This window comes from Camelus ferus, chromosome 26 (genome assembly GCF_009834535.1).
Source record: "Camelus ferus isolate YT-003-E chromosome 26, BCGSAC_Cfer_1.0, whole genome shotgun sequence".
Taxonomy (NCBI): Eukaryota; Metazoa; Chordata; class Mammalia; order Artiodactyla; family Camelidae; genus Camelus; species Camelus ferus.
In genome coordinates, this window is record NC_045721.1 from 918,166 (window position 1) to 940,146 (window position 21,981).

Here is a 21,981-nt window from a genome sequence, read left to right on the forward strand (position 1 = left end):
CCAGCAGCTCCACTCCTAGGCAGAACCCCGAGAGAAACGAGAGCCAACGTTCAAACAAAAACTTGTCCGCGGATGCTCAGGGCGACCTTGTTCACAACAGCCAAATGGTGGAAACAGCCACGTGTCCATCAGTGGACGGGCTGATAAACAAAGTGTGACTTACTCATATAAAGTGACTGACCATAGAGACCACATAGTGCATCACTCCACTTGTAAGAAATGTGCAGAACAGGCAAGTCTTTAGGGACAGAAAGTAGATTCTCGGTTGTCTAGGACTCCAGGTGGGTGGGGATGAGGAGTGACTGCCAGTAGGTGCAGGGTTTCTTTTTTAGGGAGAGCAAATACTCTAAAGTTACTTTCTGGTGATGATGGCACGACTCTGTGACTGTAGTAAAAAAAAAAAAAATCAATTCACACCCTTGAAATGGTGAATTGTTTTGGTATGTGAATTACATCTCAGTAAAGCCACTTACAAATAAATAAAAATAAATATGACGTAATCTCTGTCCTCAAAAAAAAAAAAGGCAGGCAGGCTAGGAGGCTAATGAAAAGGCCTCAGACACAGTGGGGATGGTGAAGGCTGCTGAGCCAGGGCTGCTGCGTGGGGCAGGAGGTACACCTCTTGGGGACATACCTACGATGTCACGGGTGGTCTGCTTGCGGTCTATCCAGAGAGCCCGGGGCTCTTTGTAGACATCGCTCAGGAGTGTGTAATGCACAAGCTACTGTGAACGTATTTACTTACATCACAGCTTTTTCAGAGAGGAATTTAAGGCCGCCGTGGTGTCGGAACTCTCCCCCCCTTACATAAGCGCTAAATCACAGCCTCGTGTAAGACGTGTATGTGCAGACACAGGGCGGGGGTTTAGGGCAGAGGCTGAAAGAAGGAAGACCTCGTCTTCTTTTTACTATAAGATGAATGCAAGAGACAGAAATAGGAAAAATCTGTTTTACCTGTTTTTGACCATAGTCAAGTGACTGCCTTAAAAATGAAATTTCCAATCTGGAAATAATCTTCCAAATACGCTGTCATTTGTCTGAAGGTGCACATTCAAGCCTCAGAACCAAAAGCTGGTGTGCCCTCGCTGGCCGGTGGCTGTCACTGGAGGCCCACGAGCCGGGCTGCAGTGTGGACCAGCTGTGAGACCAAAGCACAGTGGGGCCTCCAGCTGGCACTGAAGTGGACGAAAGCTTTCAGGGCCAAACCCGGTCTGACCGGGGTGTCAAGCCCGACACAGGAAGGGCGGCCTGAGCAGGGCAGATGGCGCAGAGTCCAAGGGGGTGGACGTGGATAGAGGTGTGGGGTTCCACCCGACGCAGAGAACAGGCAGGAGATGCGCTCTGAGTCAGGTCAGGAGCTGTGAGCCGGGACCTGGGGAGGCAGCGAGGTCAGCACCCTGGGACAGTTACTCAGCAGACGTTTACTGAACGTCTGCTGCGTGTCAGGCCAAGCCCGCAGAATGCTGGTCGACCCCAGGATGAGGGCTGTGCTGCTCTGAAAGGAGCCTTCACGGTTCTCATGTAGATAATATTTTGTTACTAAAATACTACACATTTCTAGACATTTTCTAAAGGAATCTCACTAGTTACCAAGGTTCCTTTAAGGCTGTAGTTTAAACGTGTTACTCAAGTTCATGGCCGAACGTTTATGGTCCATAAGTAAATAGGGCTTATTAACAGTACAGAATGTACTTTGGCTTTCCCTCCATGTTTAATGAAGTCATGACTCTCACTAACTTTTACCCACAAGCAAAATTACGCTGGAATTCATGAAAAGTAGCAGACTGCAGGGCCTCGTGTTAGTGTGTGGAGGTAAGAGTATGTCTTAGTACCCTTCAGTTATGTACCAGATCTGCTCAGAGTCAGTCATGTCCTTTGCAGATTATCGAATCACAGAGAGACATACATCAAATGCAAAGAGTGAAGGATAAATGGGCAAAAGATGAACAGATCAGGGAGGAAGAGACACGAGTTTGTCTGTTTTATACATAGTGGTGTGTTCTGTCAATCCCAAACTCCATACGAATACATGAAAACGTGAGAAAGTAAAACAGAAGGTGAATACTAAGTTGCTGTAATTTAAAAAAGGACGGTACCCGGTGAAATGAACACTTAGACCTGGCAACGTGAACGTGCGTGAGCGCACCGCTCTCTGAGGGCGTTCGCGTCAAGAGCCTGTAGGATGCTCACACCGGTTCCCGGTGTTTTCATCTCTGAAAACCTACTCTCAGAAATGCCCATGGATACTTAACATCGAGAATGTTCACCGTAGTAGTTGTTATAACAGTGGAAAAATAGGAACAACCCAAATGCCTGACACAGGAGACTGGTGAGATCATGTGGTATCTTTAGAGCGGGATGTTGCACAGCAACTAAAAGTCATTTATTCAGTAGCTATTAAGTCATATGGGGCAAAGCCATTGTCACAATTTAAAATGGAAAAGAATCGTAAAGTTTACATCTATCTGTGTTAAGAAGAAAGACTAATATAATATTGTAAAATCAACTATATCTCAATATAAAATAAAAACAAGCTGCTGTTAAAAAATAATAAATGTTTACTAGTGCCTTTCAAAAGAAGTGGTAATTTGAAAAAAAAAAAAACAAGAGAAGAAGAAAGATTAAGAGGATGAAAATACTGTGTCAGAACATTGACAGTTTTACCCCCGAGTGGTGGGATGCTGGGTGGTCCTGTGCTTCCAAATACTCTGCTTTGAAAATCTGTTGCTCTTACCCTTTGCAGGAGGGCGTAGCAATGCTTGAGTCACGCTGACGTGATTAAAAAAGAAAGTAGTGTTCGATCTCAAAGTAACAAAATGCTGTGGTTGAAACGACGCAGAATTCGAGGTGGTGGTAATAAATGCCCTTCTGTCCTGCTTCTGGAGAATCTACAAGAGAAAAAACACTGCAGGTCACTTTCTCAGTCTTGACCAATCTTTTTTTTAAAACCACTTTTTAATTGACATGTACTTAATTTACAATATTGTGTTCATTTCAGGGGTATAGCAAAGTGATTCAGTTTATGTGTGTGTGTATATATATACATATGGTGTATATTTCAGATTCTTTTCCATGATAGGCTGTTAGAAGGTACTGAATACAGTTCCCTGTGCTGTGCAGTACTCAGGTCCTTACTGTTTGTCTATTTTATACATAGCGGTGTGTAGCTGTTAATTCCAAATTCCAGGTTTATCCCTCCCCCGCCCCCTGCTCTCCCCTTTGGTAACCGTAGTTCGTTTCCTGTTTGACCAGTCTTTACCCTAAATGCCATGCCAGGAGGAGGCAGCCAGCATGCGGAGGTGAGGGTGGTTCTTAGGAGGGGGAGGATCAGCGTCTTGGGAGAGGTTTGAGCACAGCTTCTTTACGTCCTAAGCCCTTTCCCACCCTTGTCCTGATCGAGTGCAGGCATCCAGGCTGCAGGGAGTGGGGGACTCGGCAGAAAGCCGGATGTTGACCCTCATCCCAGCCCTGCAGGACGGTGGCTCTGGGTCCCATGGCCCCTGAACAGCAGTTTGGTGGAACCTGTCCTCCCTGACATCGCTGGCAGCTCTGGGGTCCCGGTCTGTCCCCGTGGCATCTTACTCTGTTTTCTGACTTTCTGAAAAGCCCTCCTGGGACTCCTATGAGAGGAACGGGAGTTTCACGTGTCAAGAGGAAGGAGCGCAAAGCCCCTCTTCCTCCTCTTCAAAAAAGACCCTACTGTCAGTGGCACTTTTTTTTTTTAAAGCCTATCTCTCCCTTTTCCAAAAATATGTCTTGCAGCCGGTTTGTGACAGCTAGCGGGCGCCCGGCAGCCTCGCACACGTGGCTCCCATCTGTACTGGGTCCGCCTGCCGCACCGTATATTTAGCCGCTGAAATTAGGACTGTTCCGGGTGCTATTTCCAGAGGCGCTGGGAAGTCAGGGGGAAGAGCAGGGCTGCTGATCAGGGTCGGCCTCTGAACGCTGCTGGCTCTCCTCGTTGAATCTAAAGTTAAGAGATATTTGGGGATGTCGAGAGAACAGATGGCCCGTGTGGTAGTTAGCCCGCGGAGGCAGTTGCTTGTCTTCTGAGCTGGGAGTAGAATTTCGCTTCCACGTGGGCCATTCAAGTTGTGGACAGAGGCTCTGGGTAGAAATCGCAGGGCTAGGTGTGTGTGCATGAATCATTGCAGCCGACTGAGAGTAGCTTGGCGTGGCTTCCCAAGTGAACAGTTCCTGGCAAAGAGATGGAGGAAGAAGGTTTTTGTTTGTTTTCCATGTAAAATTGGAGGTCCTCAACTCTTCTAGCAGGATTCTGGAACCATGTCTTTGTCGAGGGAGCTGGTGAAAACACAAGGTGTGGCCCTGGGGGTGCAGACCCCATGCACCCCTCTTTCATAGCACCGTGTCCTGTGATGGCTGAGTTCTCTGGGTCCTTCACTGGACTGAGACGGGGGACCATCCCTCATACCACTAACACTAAGCGGAGTGCCTTGGATGTAGCTGTTGAAAAATGTTTCTTGAATGAATAAATGATTTCACAGGAGCACAGGTAGAGGATTAGCCAGCACTGGAGGAAGGAGAGGATGACTCTGCAAAGTGATGAGTGAACTTGCTCATTTGATGTTTTTCCTCTGAGAGAAAGACTGAGGATTTAAGGTCTAAACACATAAAAATATCCACTGTACTAGCCAATGAATGTGTGACAGTGATGGTTTCATATGATACTTTTATTCCTTTGTATCTCTGTGTGTTTGATTTGAGTCTTCAAAGTAGAAAGCTAATTTAATGTGCACTTGGCGTTTCTATTTTAGTAATCATCCTGCTTCTCTCATCTTCCTTCTCCCCCAAGGACACCCTCCCCCCACCGTGATGCCCAGCACTCTCTTTGCTGTTGACCTGTCTTTGGTGCCCCGGCCTCCCCACCTCTCATTTCCGTTCTGTACCTGGAGGTACATCTCTGCCCTTCAGACAGGGCCAGTGTTTCTCCTTGGACATATTTACGCAGTCACAACTGTGCATAGTTAATTTCTGACAGTCTTGGTCTGTAAGATGAGAACCCTCCGGTTCCACTGTGACTCCTGGACAGGTAAAGGCTTCTATACCCAGTTCCAACGTGTGTGTGGGGTTTTTCTCACACATCCAGCAAGCAGCTCTCTGACACCAGCTGGGTCCTACAGTTCAACTCAGCGAGACACTGTCTACCTGGAGATAGCGTCAGGTCCCACAGGTTGAGGGCTCAGTCCCACCAGACCGCTCCCTTCCCCCACCTCAGACGCCCGTCGCAAGCCCAGGTTGTCACCTGTGCTCGTGACCCACCAGCTGTAGGTTTGGAGGTTCCAACGACCGCCTCCTTGGGTTCAATTAATTTGCTCGAGCTGCTCACAGAACTTGGAGAAACATTTTACTAGATTACTGGTTTATTGTAAAAGCATATGATAAAGGACACAGATGAACGTCTGGATTGGAGAGATGTGGGGGCACGGTATGTGGGGAGGGGCAGGGCTGCCTGCCCTCTCTGAGCACCACTCTCCCTGCACCCCAGCCTCTTCACTAGCCTGGAGGCTCTCTGAACCCCCATACTTGAGGGATTTCTATGGGCATCACCAGGTGGGCACGATTGATCATTAACTCCATCTTCAGCCCTTCTCCTTTCTCAAGAGAATGAGAGGTGGAGCTGAACATTCCAGTCATGACTTTGTTCATCTGGTGGCCCCTGATCCAGGAGCCCACCAACCAGAGTCGCCCTGGCTTTGCAGTCAGGCTGCCTGGATTTAACTCTCAGCTGAGCCATTTAACTACTTGTATCATGTAGATGGATAGAAATGCTCCTTAGTCTGTCTGTCTGCAAAATGGACATTGTTAACATCTCATGGGGTTGTTGCAGGGAATATATGGGGTTAATATACATAATTTTTATAGCAGTTCCTGGCACAGTAAATGTTAATAATAACTATTATTACTGCTTTTGCTCTTTGTTGGTAGGCCTTGGGGGAAGCATTTTTATAACCTCAGAAATTTTTTACACTCCCTCCCTGGCTTCTGAATTACAGTTGATTTTCTGTAAACCACCACTGAGATAGTGGTAAGTTCATTTCTCTTTCTTGACTCATCCCCAAAATATCATGTCATATAAGCAAAATTTAAAGTTTCCCAGTGAAGGAGGTTTGCAAAGTTTTCTTTAAGGAGTTAGGGTTCTGATCTAACCTATTATGGTCACCAGTGGTCATATTTAAATGTCTGTGGTATATTAATTCTAATTTTGTGCATACGGTGCCTGTCAAGGTCAGAGGGAGTCTCTTGGGAAATGGCACAACATGAAGACTTTGGGGTCTAGGGTGCATGTCAGTATTCGTCCACGTTTATTTCAGCACATCTTTGAATGTGAGTTTTCGTTCTTTCTCCTTTCTTCGGGCTGCTGTGTTCCTCTCTAAACCCCCAGCCTCCTTTGGCTGGAGAGCGCAATGATTTCTTGATCGCTGCAGGGCTCTCCCGATTGGAATCTTACTCAAGAGACGGCTGGCATGGGAAGGGTCACATAGTGGCCATGTGAAAAGGCACTTCTGGGCCGAGAGCCTCTGTCAGCAGCGGACAGGCACCACGCCCCGCAGCCGGCGCGCCAGAAGATTTGTTAGAACCGTGGCTTCTTGCCTGAGTCTTTCAAAGCCTGACCATTCTGCGTGTCTGGAATCTCACCCATTATCCTCAGCGGCTTTCCATTCATCAGGTGAACTGCTATTAGAGTCCCGTTTCGCTGGCCCCGGGCTCACTGGTTTCGCCCTGTGGACTCGTGTGGACTCCACCATGGTCTTGACGCATGGTGGCCCCTTCCCTCACTGGGGGCTGGGTCCTCCCTGTCATGGAGACAGGGTGTCCAGTGCTCTCGGAACCGGGACCGCTGTGACTAAGCAAGAGCAGGGGGGAAAGTTCCGCTGTTCCCCGGAAACGGACACATCGTAACTGACTATACTTCAATTAAAAAAAAAAGAGCAGCGGTGAGAGAAGCTCGCCCTTTTATTTAGGGACACCACAGCCACTGCTGGGGCATGAAATGGTGATCTCTTCTGGGTGTCACCTGGAGTGAAATTGTCTTTTTAAAGCAATACTGTGTTTTAGGATATAGTTCATTTCATAGTGCTTTGCAGATAGTCACGTGATCGATAAGTCTCTGGGGCAGAACAGGAGTAAATGTTAAAGCACAAACTTTCAGGACTAAAATTTCAGCTCTTCAGAGCTGTCAGCTTGAGAAAAAATGGAAGTAATACTTCAGAAAGGAAGCAGCATGTGAAAGTGTGAGTTGGCACCGGAATGTGGGTTAACGTTCTTTCCCAGAAGTAGCGGTGAAAGGATTTCTCGTTCCCTTGGCTTCCTGAGAGAACATGGAGTAAATCCTGAGAGCCATTCATGCAGGCGTGAGACAGGAGACAGGCTCTCAGCTCCACCGCAGCGGCACTGAGCACCCGCCACGTGGGGCCCAGAAGCGCAAACCCAGGCAAAAAGCTCAGCTCCTGGAGATCACGTTCTAGCTGGGGAAGAGAGTAAACCAAACCCAAATCAGCAAATTACACATCAAGAGAAGACGGTGGTGTCCCTTTATAGGGGAGAAAGGACGGAGTTCAGGGGAATGGGGGCGGCCGAGGAGAACACCACAGCCTTAAATAAGGCGGTCAGACCAGGCCTTGCTGAGCCGGTGACGCGTGTTCAGACACGTGCAGGAGGTGAGGGAGCAGGTCAGGCCCCCGCCTGGAGGAAGAGGGTTCCAGAGAGGCGAGGCCGGTGCCCTGGAGGAGCAGGCGGGCGGCCGGCAGGGCAGGGCAGAGTCAGGGAGGGGAGGGGCAGCTTGTGGACCTCCGTGGGGGCCTGGCGTTCACCCTCAGGCTGTCTTACACCCAGGAGAAGTGATCCCTGACGTGAGAATGTCCATACTATGCCTTATATTAAAGGAGAAGACAGGGAAATAAATGCCCTCTCTGTATATATTCATGTCATCTGCTCAATGCTTTATTCAGTACTAGGTGAGTTAAGCATGGAAACAAGGGTGAGTAAGGTGTCCCCTCGTCCAGACAGCAGCCGAGTCCACAGGTGCCCGGTGACAGCGATGAGGTGCTGTTTCGGGTCTCAGATTACACACAGGCCGTACAGGAGCGCAGGGGAAGGAGGACCATCAGGCCTGCTCTTGCGGGGTGTGGGGAGGGCTGACTCCCAGAAGGGACAGTCTGTGCTGAGTCTTGAGGGATATAGGGAGCTGGAAGGAGAGGGGAGGGGCAGACTGGAGTGGGGGCAGGGCTGGAGGTGGAGATAACAGAGCCCTGGGGACAAGGCAGAGCTGGCTGAGTTCAGGGGCTGGAATCTGTTTTGACTGGAGCTTTGGGTTGGGGTCAGGTGTGTTGAGACGAGGCTGGAGATGTCACTGAGAAACAGATGACAAAGTGCGTTCACTTTACACGCCCCGTGAGCTTTGCCTTGACACCAGGGGGCCCAGGAGGGAGCTGAACAGAAGGGGGACAGTACAGAATTTACAAGTGTCACTTCAGCTCCTCTGTGGAGGATAAGTGGGAGGGACTAGCCCAGTGGGACCGAGTGAGCACCCATTTGTTAGGGCCCAGGGTGTAGCAGGGATTTGGAAATAAGATGAAACCCCTCCTCTGATTGGGAGAATGAGGTACTGTAAACCCAGGGAAATAAAAACAGGATGGTGATGGGTGAGCTGGTGCCTGGGAATGAGAGGCAAACACCCCGGGCACAGAGGCAGCCCGGCAGGGGCTGGAGCCGTGGTCACCAGGCTGGGCAAGAGTGAGATGTGATCGGAAGGTGGACGTGAGAATCGGTTGCATTACAAGGCTAGTGTCTGATTAACGACAGCCTTGACAACTTGGACAAAGAATTTCAATGCTGTGTTTCCCACGGCGGGGAGCATTCCAGGTCCTTGTGCCGGGAAGTGGTCCGATGAGGTCAGAACCTGAGGAGGATGGGAAACGAAGGGGGATGAGCTGGTCTGTAAATTACGTTTGCTCCGCAGCACCAGCCACGCCACATCTCAGAATCAGAACGAGAGCCTCCCGGTGGCGCTTCGGCACCTGTGCTCCTTGCTAGGTCTGTGTGAACTAGACCGCCTGTTTCCTAGTTGTAATTTAAGAAGGAGGTGACTGAAACACGCGCTGCTGTGGTTATTTATAATTCAAATTTAAGGAGATAGAGTACCACACTGAGAAGTGCTCTTTTAGGGCTCTGGGTCATCCCGCTTGTCATTCCACTCTTCCCATCACACCTGCTGCTGCGAGAGTCCGGTGTGCAGGGAAGAGCTGCTTCCTGCAGACAGACGTCAGTGTGATTCTCAGACAGGAGTCTTTTTCATCTAAGTCAAGAAATGTGGGAGTCGGGGGAGGGTACAGCTCAGTGGTGGAGCGCGTGCTGAGCATGCACGAGGTCCTGGGTTCAATCCGCAGTCCCTCCATTAAAATAAATAAATAAACTTAATTACCTCCCTCTCCAAAAAAAATTTTTTTAAATGCATATGGAAATTCAGATGACCTAAAATAGTCACAACAATTTTCAAAAATTCAAAATAAAAAAGAAACGGGGCCTTGCGGGAACTCAGGGCTTCTGAGGGTGCTATGTGAGGAGTACTGACCATGAAGGGAGAATAAGACAATTTATGAGAAGAATAAAGCATCCTGATTTCACAGCACAGTAATCACGAAGGAAAAAGCAGCAGAGCTCCATCTATTTCAAATTAACAGCATCGATAAACCGGAGGCCAGCCAGCAGGGCACCTGGACTTCTGGCCCCCAGCGACCCTTTGAGAACCCCTGTTCTTACCATGGATCGAGTCCACGGGCCTGTAGAGATTTTTCTTCATATGAAGGAGGACAGAGTCTGGAGTCGCCTTCAGCGCTGCCGCCCATGAGGGGTCGCGCTCTGTGTCAGCGGCAGCTGGGATGCCATCTTTGTTGGAATGGCTGGGGTCCTGGACCCAGAAGACTGGTTTCGAACAAGATTTACAGATGGGTTCCCGCCCTGAAGTATGATGTTTTCTCATGTCTTTTCTGCACCAGCACCTGGGACGCCTGCGAATGGCTGTGCTGCGTTTGGGGATCACTAGATGGTGGGAGCGTTGGAATCGTGTTCCCCAAAGCTGTGCTTTCCAGCCCTGGCTGCACGCTGCTCTCTCGGGGAATTCAGGCCGCACTACACACTAACTAAATCAGGGTCTTTGGGGATGGTTTTTTGGTGGGTTTTTTTTTTTTTTTTTTTTTTGGCATCGCTGTTTTTAAGGCTCCCCAGATGATCCCAGCGTGCAGGAACGGTCGTGAACCCCTGTTCTTTTAAGGCCTCGCCAGCCTGAGAGCTGGAACAACCTGGCAGGCACCAGTTCTCAAGCCTGTGCCTGCCCAGGGGCCGGTCCTGGAAATCCTGATCCTCCGTCCACAAACATCATGAAATGTATTTGCCCTTCTCTCTGTAACTAGTACGTGACCTTCATTTGGGGGGAACTGAAGTCTTCCTCCTTCTTCCTTCCTTTCTCCGCACATAACATGCTGGCTAACGCTTACGGAGTGCTTAAAGTATTTTGTGCGTTTAAGTGCTAAATACGTACTTCAGTCCTCACCAGAACCCTATGAGACAGGTCTTTTATTACAATCAGGCATATTTTACAAGTGAAGACACAGGCAAAGAAAGGTGCAGTCGCTTGCCCAGGATTACACAGCTGAGCTTTGAACTCAGGCGCCCTGGCTCCAGGCTCTCTGCTCCTGGCTCCTGACTCTCAGTCCACAGAGAGGAAGCCAAACACTGATTCATTCAACAAACATGTGCGGAGCCCCTACCTGCCAGGCACTTACTCATGCTTTCATTGTGACTTGGGGGTGGCTTCACAGATGACAGACCTGTGTACTGCTGTCAGAAATAAATGACTTAAAATCAGTCTCAAAATCATTATTCTTGGTAGAAGTCCTGTGACACCCACTCTTCCGTATCTAACAGCCTTGTATTTACAGCGCGTTAACTGTTTAATTGGATGTATTTTGTTTTCCTTTTTCTGAGACTCCCTCTTTGGCCTGTGGTTTATTTAGAAGTATGTTGTTTGATTTCCATGTGTTTAGGGATTTCCTTGTCTTTCTGTTACTGGTTTCTACTTTGAATTCATTATGATCTGAGAACACTCTATAATTTCAGTTCTTTCCAGGTTTTTGGTTTGTTTATCGCCCAAGATGTAGTCTATTGTTGAATGTTCCATGGGTGCTTGAAAAATACGTGTATCGTGCTGCTGTTGGGCAGAGTGCTGTGTACATGTTGACTGGGTCCCGTGGGCTGGCTGTGCTGTTGACATCTCTGTGTCCTTTCTGACTTCACGGCTGGTAGTTAGTTGCTGTCAGTTGTTGCTGGTTAGTTGCTGACATGGGGATTGCAGCTGTGGAATTGTCTGCTTCTCCTTCCAGCTTTATCAGGTTTTGATCTGTGTGTTTTGTGGCTCTGTTTTCTGGTGCATGTGCATTTACGGTGATTATCCCTTCCTGTCGACTGACCCCTTTGTCATTGTGTGGTGTCTCTCTTTGCCTCTAGGAATTTCCTTTGTTCTAAAGTCTACACTGGCTTACACGGCCACTCCTGCTGTGTTCCTGTTTGGGTAGTGCGTCCTTCTCCATCCTTTTCCTTTCGGTGTATCCATGTCATTTGTTAAATTTGAGGTGAGTTTCTTGTAGACAACCTAGAGTTGTTCTGTTTTGTTTTTTTTTTTATTTTCAATCCACTCTGACAGTATCTTTTTTTGAAATTTGTACATTTAGGTCATGTAGACTTAAGGATATGTTAAGAGTTTATGTCCCCCGAGTTAACAGTTGACATAACCGGGAAGCATTTTATCTTAGAGAGCTCTTTGAGAGATGAAATTAAGAACAGCTGTTGGTGGGTACTTGACCAAGAGGTAGCTCTGTTCGTTTGCATGATTTTATTGCCAAAGTAAGAGTTTGATGTCGTCCACTGAAAAGTCTCCTAGGCTGAATTTACTGAGGTTTGGGGGTCTTGGCTGCCCAGTCGTCCATGTGGTTGGGCCTGTCAGGGTCTCCCTGTGCGTGGCTCCATGCTGAGGTCGGGGGCCGTGCGTTCTGGCACGCGCCCCATGTGTCGTAGGAGGACGTGAGTGACCCCGCGCAGTGTTTGCATCTGCTCTCAGCGACCAGCTCTGCGTGTTTTCCTGTTTCCGTGCCCTTCTCGGTTGCTCACGTTTCAGTTACTACGGCTGTGTTACAAACTGTCCCAGAATTTATCACCTGCTGACAGTTTCTGTGGGTTCAGAACCTGGAGAGGACCCGGGGGGACGGCTGTCCCTGCCCCAGCATGTCTGGGCCCCCTGGGGAGGCTGGAAGGCTGGGGTGACATGACCCGCGGTGTAGCATCATCCGGGTGCTCCTTCCTGCGCTGTGATGTCACGAGCACCACGACTGTCCCTGGGGCGTGGCGTCTTCATGGCATGGCAACCTCGGGGCGGGTGGCCCTCCCACGTGGTGTCTGGGCTCCACGAGAAAAGGTTCCAGCAAACAAAGTGGAAGCTGCACCCCTTTGCTATCCACTCTCTTGGGCAGAGCAGCCACAGGCCCACTCAGGTTCTAGGGGTGGGTATGGACCCCTCCCCTTGGTGGGAACCTTGTCACATAATTTGAGGGTCATGACTTACTTGAGAAAAAAATATTTAGGGAGTACTGCCACCTAAATAGGTTAAATATTACCTATTCTTGTAGATTCTCTAAGGTCAAAAACTTTTGTATAAAACTATTGTCTGAAAAATGTACTGCGTTTAACGTGTCTGACAGACCCCCTTGCCTGGCACCCTGTGGCACTACGGGTGTGCTTGCGTACGGGGCCGGCCTCATGATGCGCAGGGGCGGTCGCTGTAGGAGCTCTTAGGGGGCTCTTGACCCTAAGATCGCGTGTCTGTCTTCCATTTAGTGCGGTCTCTCGGATGCGGTGGGTCGCGTGCTGTTTAGTGCGTGTCTCGGGCACTGCAGTCGGAGAATCTGACGCTTGGAGAGTTGCCCATGTCCCAAGTCACAGAGCCGCTTAACGGTTGAAGGGAATTGAATTCAGTCTGTCTTTCTCTGGGCCGGTGTCTCTGCAAGGACATTCCCTGGCTTTGTCACCTCATGTGTTACTCCCTGACTTGCCACCCCGCAGGGGTGACAGACCCATAGCTCACCGTGCAGAGCAGATCATCATATTAAAAAGGATGTTGCCACTGGGTTGACAGACCTCACAGCTCTCAGCAGTCGGTGTTAAGTTGTTTTTTAGGACGCTCTCTGCCCCAGAGGAAAGGCATTGATCACTGTGGCCTTTGTGTCATTTCCCCCTGGTGATCAGGCTGAGACGTGTGTCCACATCCGGGTCTGTTTCTCGGGATTCGGAGGGAAGCGTAGCGTAGGAGTCATCTTCCAGTTGAAAGCTGACCCCAGTGGGTTTTTCTTCAAAATGTTACAGTGATCAGAACATACCTTTTTACAGCTGAAGGTTGTTAGATTTTAGCTGTAACGATTGTCCAAAAAATAAAAGAAAATCCACAAACCCATGTCCCAATGAAACCCACAGTGTGTGTGGTCCCACCTCCTTGGCGTGACTCACAGCCCTTCCTTCCGAGACTGGGGCCCCACCTGGCCCCCCTCCCAGCTTCCAGGACTTCTGTCCTTGTCTGCGTGGACCCTCCACACTCTGTGTGCATCAGACACGCTGGCCGCATGGCCATGGGGGTCCTCTCACCGCCCCTGGGCCAGCCTCCTCCTCTGCCTCACTTGCCTCTCGGGAGCCTCCCCACGTCTCCCAGGCGGGGTTAGGGCTTGTCACCATAGCCCGACCCCTGCGCCCTCACTCCTGCCCCAGTGCCCTCCAGGCAGCCCGTGTCATGTCATCAAGTAGCCATGGTGATGGAAGGTGCTCGTGAGGGGCTGGAGTGAGAGGAAGCCCGCCCCATCACTCTCCCGCCTCCCGCCTTTCCTTCTGCCCTGGGCGCCCTAGGATGTTTGCAAGAAACGATTCGTCATTCAGATTTCATTTGTAATACTGCCAAAGTTGGGGCCACAGCTCCAGGCTTCCCCCGTATTATGAAGGAGAAGTTCAAAGAGAAAAAGAAAAAGAGGACCAGGGCCTGAAAGTGTGCTTCTCGGGTCATTGTCCAGGCTGGTGTGACGCCAGTCCTCTCCCTGTCTGTGCCCCGGAAGCCGCAGGGGTCGCAGACCCGGCCTGCTGCTTTCCTGGCCCTTCCCTTTGCCGTACTTTATCTGTCGTGTGGCACTTGCATAGAAGTACCCGTATTTCCCCCCAAATGTCCAGTGACTCAGTGGTTTGCTATGGTTTATTTGTAAAACTAAAATGAATTCCTGGCACGGACTGATAAGATGGGTTGGCCGAGAATGCTTATAGGAGGTGCAACTTAGGAGTTTCCTGGAAGCATACGGCAGGTGACGCCGATGCTTTGTGCACTGTGATTTGATTTCTAAGACTGGGTAATAGGAACCTGGTGTCATGAAACATCTTGTTTAAGGTACAGAGTGAATGGTGAAGCCAAGGTTAGACTTCGGTCCCTGGCTTTGGAGCTGCAGAAAACAGAGGCCTCAGGACAGTGCGGGGACCGGTATGGGGGGTGAAGTCAGGTGAAGGGTCATGGTGTCTAATAAAGGGCTATGGGGTCAGTGGTTTGAAAATTCCAGTCGCTAACACACTAGAATATCAGAAATGGGTTTCTCAAGCAACAGCTAAAACAATCCTATTGCAGTGTTGCCAAAATAGTTACCTTGACTCAAATATGATACATGCTGGTTTGCATGTCAGCAGGCTTTCTGCCAGAATATCAGGAATCCTCATCTCCGGATCCACAGTGACTTCCAAAACTGGGTGATTGGATCCAGCTTCCGAGCATATTTAATGCTGGTGTGGAGAACAGCAGGGGGAGGACTTGCCCTGAGCCCTGACCCCTCTGAGCCAGAGGTGCAGTAAATGGCCAATGGAGCAAAGCAGATGACGTCATAGCAGCAACAGTGATGACATCACAGTAATTACAGTAACGACGTCACAGTGGTAACAGTAATGACGTCATAATAGTTGCAGGAACGATGTCATAGTCACAGTAGCAACGGTGTAGCAGTGGTGACAGTAGTGATGACTGTTCCTGCTGTCACTATCACTGACATCACCAGTCATGCTTACGTGTGATTTATTTATCTCCAGAGCAGCCCTATAAAGAAATAGGTATTATTATTGACCCCATTTCTTAAACATGAGGAAATTGACGTCCACTGAGCCATCAGTCATCTCAGTCGTCAAGAGTGAGTTTTATGGCTGGCTTTCCTGACACACTCTGGACAGGCGATGACCCTTCTGAAGTATCCTTATGGATGTTTTTCTGTTCTCAAAAGTCAGTCTCAAGAAGAAAGGAAAGTGGTGCAGGGAGCTCTGTTCAGTACCTTGTAGTGGCCTATAATGGAAAAGAACATGACGAGGAACACGTGTGCATGGACGGCTGAGCCGTGGTGCTGTGCATCGGAAACTGACACAACATTGTCAACTGCCTAGGCTTCAGTTTTTAAAAAAAGGGAAGGACGAATGGAAGAGAAAGAAGTTACAAGCATCCTTTTGACGGTGAGGTTAGTTTGCCTTCAAGAGCCTCGCCGTGCCTTGCTCTTAAGTGCACGCTTGCCTGCCTGTCACTCTGCGCACGTCATTTGTAACCTGGGACACGGCACCCGCTTCACTTCTGTAGAGGCCTCGCTTGGCCCCTCTGTTAAAGGAAGGGTAAGTGGTGGGGCCCTCTGGAAGCTCTCAGAATTAAGATGACGTTCGTGAACGTGGCTTGAGGAGACAGGAGTCGGGGTGCAGCAGGCACAGGTGCTCCGGCTGTGCGCCCTCTGCTTCAGAGTAGTTGTGTCACCAGAGACGGGGGTGAGGTCACCCCTCCCTGCACTGTGACCTCTCATCCCTGCCCAGTGCTACCCCTGGATCTCGAGTCTGGTGCTTTTCCACCACATCCTGGAGATGGGTCTGCGGTGCTGAGAGAGGAGACCGGGCAGCTGCTGGGTGGTGTGGTAACGGCCTCTGACTTCCCGCCCTCGGTGTTTGCTCGGGATCCTGAGCTTCCCCCTGCCCCGGCCGGCCCTTTAGCCTCTTCCCCTGCCCCCAGACCTCCTCACTCCCAGCCCGCCTTCCCCTGCTCCACTGAGAAGCCTGAGCCGTCTGCACCCCTGTCGGCCTCCTCTGCCCTGTGTTGGGGGCTAGGACTCTTCTCTGTCCAAGACCACGTCCTTCCCTGGGTGCTGGACCCCACCCCTGCTTCCCCCTTCCATCCCTGCTTCCCCCGTCCATCCCTGTGTCCTCATAATCAATTTCCATTGGCTCCTTCCTCTCCGCACACGAAGGACTTGTTTCTTTTCCCTATTTTTTAAAGAAAGAGAACACTGGCACCTCTCTGAGTGCCTCTAGCTGCCACTCCACTGCCACCACCCCTCCTTACCCAGCACCGTCCCCACCTGCCCATCTCCTGTGGTTCCCTGGAGTTGACCTGCTGGTGGGGGCACAGTTGTGTGTGTGTGGGGGGTAACTGCGGCAAACACGAGAATGGGGAGCATGGAAGAGGGGACAGAGGGAGACAGAGAAGGTTGCTGGGAGGAGGGGCGTTTGGGTCGAGACCGACAGAGTGAGAAGGACGTGCTCAGCCTTGCGGGGAGGCCTCCGGCAGAGGGGAAGGAGAGGGCAGAGGTCCTGGGGCAGGAGCGGACTTGACACCTTCAGGGAGACGAGAGGACAATGCTCAGCTCGCCCGGCTCACTCCTGCCACTTGACCTCTCACCCTCGTTCAGATCTGCTTCGGGGACACGGTCGGGTCAGCGGGGCGGCCACGGGCCATCCGGTGGCTGTCTGTACTTCACCTTGACGCACAGCCATGGGCTCCCTGCCGCCCTCTCCGGCCTCTGCCTGTGCTGCTGTCCCCGCCCCTGACCTCACATCCTCCTGGTGGGCCGTGCGCTGCACCTGTGGACCCCACCTGACTGCCCACCTCCCCCCCACACCTGCCTTTTGTGCCCCAGCCCAGATGAACTGCCTCAGGTTTGCCAAACATAACAGGTCGGGTTTGTTTCTTCAGTACCTTTGCTTATGCTGTTACCTTCTCATAGAATGTCCTCTCTGACTCTGTAGTCTTGGCAGAGAGACGCCCACCCAGTCTCCAGTTCCCATGAAGCTTCTTTTGTCAGACGGTCCACACCGTCCGGCAGGCGGAGACTCCCGCTGTTCCGCTCCCTACTCCTCGGGCAGACATCACGGGACGTGTGCCTGCTTGCTTCACCTTCTCTAGGAGGGCTGCGCGTCAAGGTGAAGTACAGGCGGCCCCCGGATGGCCCGTGGCCGCCCCGCTGACCCGACCATCGTGTCCCCGAAGCAGATCTGAACGAGGGTGAGAGGTCAAGTGGCAGGAGTGAGCCGGGCGAGCTGAGCATTGTCCTCTCGTCTCCCTGAAGGTGTCAAGTCCGCTCCTGCCCCAGGACCTCTGCCCTCTCCTTCTGCTCTAAGTGTGAATCCTGAAAGCATGGCGATTTTATCATGCCCATCTCTCTATCTGGAACGGAGAACACAAGCCATAGTAAATGATGGCCATAAAGGAAATCAATAAGGCTAAAAATAACCACGTCTCGTGCCTGTGGATCGCGTGAGGCTGGCGGGGCGCCTGGTGAGGAGCCCAGCCCACAGCTGCAGTGGGATCAGAACACGCCTTCGCTGCTCACTTACGTCAGACACCCGAGTGCCTTTGTGGAGCTGATATGTGGTTTTGTGGGGCGGGGGGGAGCGGCTCTGAAAGGAAATTCGATGGCCAGTGCTAGTGATTAAGGTGGAGCTGTAAGTAAGGGAGGTTCTTAGACACCTCTGAGTAAGAACCAGCTGGTGAGTTTGTCTGCACGGACCTATGGTGCAAACAGATTAACACCAAATCAACCACTAGGACCGAGAAAGGTGATTCATGAATTATTACAGCAAGGACATCAGTCAGTGCAGCCATTTCTTATCCAAAGAGAAACGTCTGGTGAAAGTCGAGTGGGTGATGAACTTGAGTCAGGACGTGTCCGGAAGCTGCCGTGAGCTGATGCTCTGTGATGCGGGAGAAACTAGGTGAGGTGCCTGCAGTGGAGGAGAAGCCGTGTCGTGGTTCCTTTCTGTAGTTTTTTATGGGGAGAATTATCTGCGTTGTAGCGTCGGAGCATCTGGGGGTTCACGGCAGTCTTAGGACCTCTCTCGTACACGTCTACAACTTTCCCCAGGAAAACAGAGCTGAGGACGGAAGGCGCTGTGATGGTGTCTCACTGTCTCGCGTGGTCTGGGAATGAGACGTTCCAGATAAGTGGTGCGCCACAGAGGTAAAACGTTGCTGTTGAGGAGTAAAGTCTTTCTCGAGTATGTTCCAGTTCTTCTTCTTGAACAAACCAAGGAGAAGATGCCTCTGCTGTGGTGTCTGCAGGGCGGGTGAGAGGAGTGGGTTGTTTTTTCCTTTATATTAGAAGTTCCCAGACGTTTAAATAAAAAAATAACATTCTGCCTCCCCCTGCTGTCAGGAGGTGACCTATCACTACTTATTAGTGTCAGCATCCTTGTCTGTTACACGTTTTCTTCCCCCAGATCGTCTTCCTTGTTGGAAATAATTTTTTCATGAAAATCCACCCCCTTCAAACTGTACTGCTTTTAACGTGTTGCAGACTCTGAATTCAGACCATTGCTATTTAACAGCTGCCACAGGGAAAAGCTCCAAGTTGGGGTATGAGGACTGTCTGTGGGTAAAGGAGCCACGGCTCTAGGTTGTCCTCCTGACTTCTGGGAAGCGGGTGTCCACGATCCTGCTTCTTTCTGTGCTCTGAGGGGTTAGTGTTTGCCATGAGGGTGACCCTGCGGGCTGCCGCAGCCTTTGCACGTTGGTTGCTGTGTGGAGCCGGGGAGCTTGCTGGCACCGGGTCCCAGGAGCCCAGCGAGGTGCAGGCATGCTGAGATGCTGCAGAGACGCTGTGACCAAGCGCGTCTCCTTCCCGACTCAGCCCCACCTTCTCTTGACCCTGGGAGCTGGTGGCTGCCCAGCTGCTCCGGGCGGCATCAGAGGTGGAAAGGGCCTGTTTCCTCAGTGAGGACCGAGTGCCTGAAAGAATGAACAGACCTGGAAGGGAACCACTTCACGTTTTCAAGGAAGCCCTCTGAGCGTCCTCCTTTCCTCCATGAGTGGCCCCCTGGGGATGCTGAGTTCTGTCCCCGTGTGAGCTCAGCGAACCTCCTCTCAGCCTCCCTGACTGGGAGCGGGGGCCCTGCCACCCAAGGGGCCCCCGGAGGCCTCAGGAGAGAGCTCCACCCTCGCGGCTCTGCCCCTAGGCCTTGGGGTCCCGTGCCTGCCGTCCACGGGCCGTGGTGTGGACCTCTGGGTCGGGTCAGCCGTGAGAGGTGAGAAACTCACCAGCCTCCTCTCTGCGGCACCTGAAAGCCATCAAAGGGCCTGGAAACCTGGGGCTGTGGGATGGACAGAGAACAGAGAAGTTAGTGCGGCAGACCTGCAGTTCCCACAAAAGAAGAAGGAGGGAGAGTGAGGAAAGAAAGAGAAGGCTCGGACAGTCTCGGAAACCGGGCTGAGCCCGGCAGTGCGTCCCCGGGTGCCCCCTTTGTAGCTGCTCAGAGCCTGGGGCGCCTGCTGGCGGACATGGGGCTTCCGAGGAAGGAAAACCTGGAAATCAAAGAGAAAAGAGGAGGAAGCTTATCCAGTGATCTGCTGAATGTTACAGGCTATATTTTCTGGCCGTAGAAAAACACCCACAAGCCCAGCAACGCTGGGGGGCGGCGGGACTGAGGTGTCAGGGATTGTTCACTCAGGGGGCGGCGAGTCTGTCTGGTCAGGCTCTTGGGGCTCACGCGAGAGTCCGGCTGGGCTGCTGGGTCACATCGTCAGCCTGACGAGTGAGCCTGTGGAGCGTCAGTCACAGTGACACTGGGGGGGCCGATAAATCGTCTCCCCGAGGAGCTGGCTCTGCACACTGGCTGTGCTGCTTCCCAGAGGTGGGAGGACACGGTGAGGTCACACAGGACGAGGGCCTGACGTGAGCTGGTCCTTTACGTGTCATCTGCTTTAGTGCTTCCAGAAGATTCCATGGGGCCACACCACCAATGAGACCGGCCCCGAGCTGCCCCAGGCGCCCCGAATAGATCACTGTGATCACTTTGTCTGAAATGGCAGTGATTTCCAAGAGATTATTTTAACATGTCTTAAATTAAATAAATATAATATTTAAAACATTTCTCTAATCACATTGTGCACAATGTGGGTAAATAGCTGAAAAGGAAAAACACATATCCCCACTCCACATCCCAGCCAGTCTTATTTTGGCATATTTCCTTCCAGTCCTTTTTTAAATGCCTCTGAATAGTATACATACAGTTTTGTACCCAGCATTACAAACCGCTTCCCGTATGTTTTTATGAAGTTTTCAGAGCTGATTTTTAAATTGATGGTATTTTCATTTCTTTGGGGATTTTTTTAAGTGGGAGTTTCCTAATAGTTATTAGACATAGAGATTTAATCTTAATTTAAGTTTTTTTTTAAGCCATTTTGTGCTAGATGTTGGCTATAAAAAAACACTCAACAGCCAAGGCTCATTTTTAGAACCATCTTTCCTTGTGTTTCTGTTACCAGGGATCTACCGCACAGAAAAGGACAAAGGCACTCTGTACGAGCTCACGTTCCGAGGGGACCACAAGCACGAGTTCAGACGCCTGGTCTTGTTCCGGCCGTTCGGCCCCATCATGCAGGTGAAGACCGAGGAGCTGAACATGGCCAGCACACTGGTCAACGTCATCGTGCCGCTGGCCAGGAGGGTGGACAAGTTCCGCCAGTTCATGCACAACTTCAGGTGGGTCCCCGCCTTGGTTTGCGGTGCTGCTCTGGCGGCGGCCGGAGTGCGCTGTCAGTCTCTTTTACATCCTAACCCGTGGCTCCCCTGAGATCACATGCAGGATAATGCCAAGGAGTTTCCCAGCACTCTTTTCTGTCGCTACTCGGGAAGACTGAGTGGGGTTTTGTGGTCGGATGCGGTGGGTACTTTTACACGTGCCTTCAGGCTCCATGTCGTGTGGCGTCGGACCTTGCAGCCCTTAGGGCTGACATCCCCGGGCTGCTTGAGATTATCAGCTGATTGACTTAGCCGCCTTATTTTAAAGATAGAAAGTCAAGTGCATCTAACTACAAGTCTTGGAAGGTCAAGCTTACTTTTAATCTTACATCGTTAAATTCACGTTATCAAAAGCCAGGAATACTCAGCATAAGGGTGTGGTTGATACTTCTCAAGATTCTGGATAATGAATGCACTCTTAAAAGTTTTTACATTTGAAGAGTAACCTGTTCCTAGTTAAATTTTAAGGTCAGAATCCAGGAGTCCTAAAAGAGAGCTTTGGCGTCCTCTGGTCTGACCCTCCGCAGAATCCCATGGTGGCATTTCTGGGACGCGGTTATGTGTGTGTGTGTGTGTGTGTGTGTCTGTGTGTGTGTATTTGTGTGTCTCTGTGTGTGTGTGTGTACCAGGGAACTACCTGCTATCGCGGCAGGCTGCAGCTGTGGACGGAAAGCTCGCCGTTTTTGGACCTGAAGTCTGCCTCCCGGTGATTTCTCCCCAGTGGGCCTAGTTCTAGCCTCTGAGGAGATTCTCCTCATTCTCCTGCGGGTTCAGGAGCTGGGCCTTCGGCTGTGACGTCATGCACAGTTGGCTGGGGGACCTTCCCACCTGCTCCCGGTTTGGAGAGCACCCCTTGGGCGCGAGCTCTGGACGGTCAGCAGCGCCCCTCTGGCCCCAGCACTGAGGTCTGTGTGTAGCTCTGGTGTCCAGGTGCGCCCGTGTCCTCCCTCAGCCTTCTCTGTGGAATGGCCGAGTGTGCCGGCCAGTTAAACATCACATCCTGAGAAGGACAGAACCTGCAGTGGGCACTAGGCCTGAAGTCGAATCGTTGCCCCCAGGGCCAGTGTGCGCACTCCTA

At 51.1% G+C, this 21,981-nt stretch overlaps 1 protein-coding gene across 5 annotated transcripts in view; it reads left to right on the forward strand.

The window, feature by feature from the left end:
• Positions 1-21,981, forward strand: part of CSGALNACT1 (chondroitin sulfate N-acetylgalactosaminyltransferase 1) — a 257,088-nt gene that overhangs the window by 199,621 nt on the left and 35,486 nt on the right. For all 5 annotated transcript variants that reach the window (XM_032468711.1, XM_032468712.1, XM_032468710.1 and 2 more), the window contains one exon: positions 20,648-20,864. In XM_032468711.1, the coding sequence (XP_032324602.1) occupies positions 20,648-20,864 (217 nt within the window). The remainder of the gene's footprint in view (positions 1-20,647; positions 20,865-21,981) is intronic.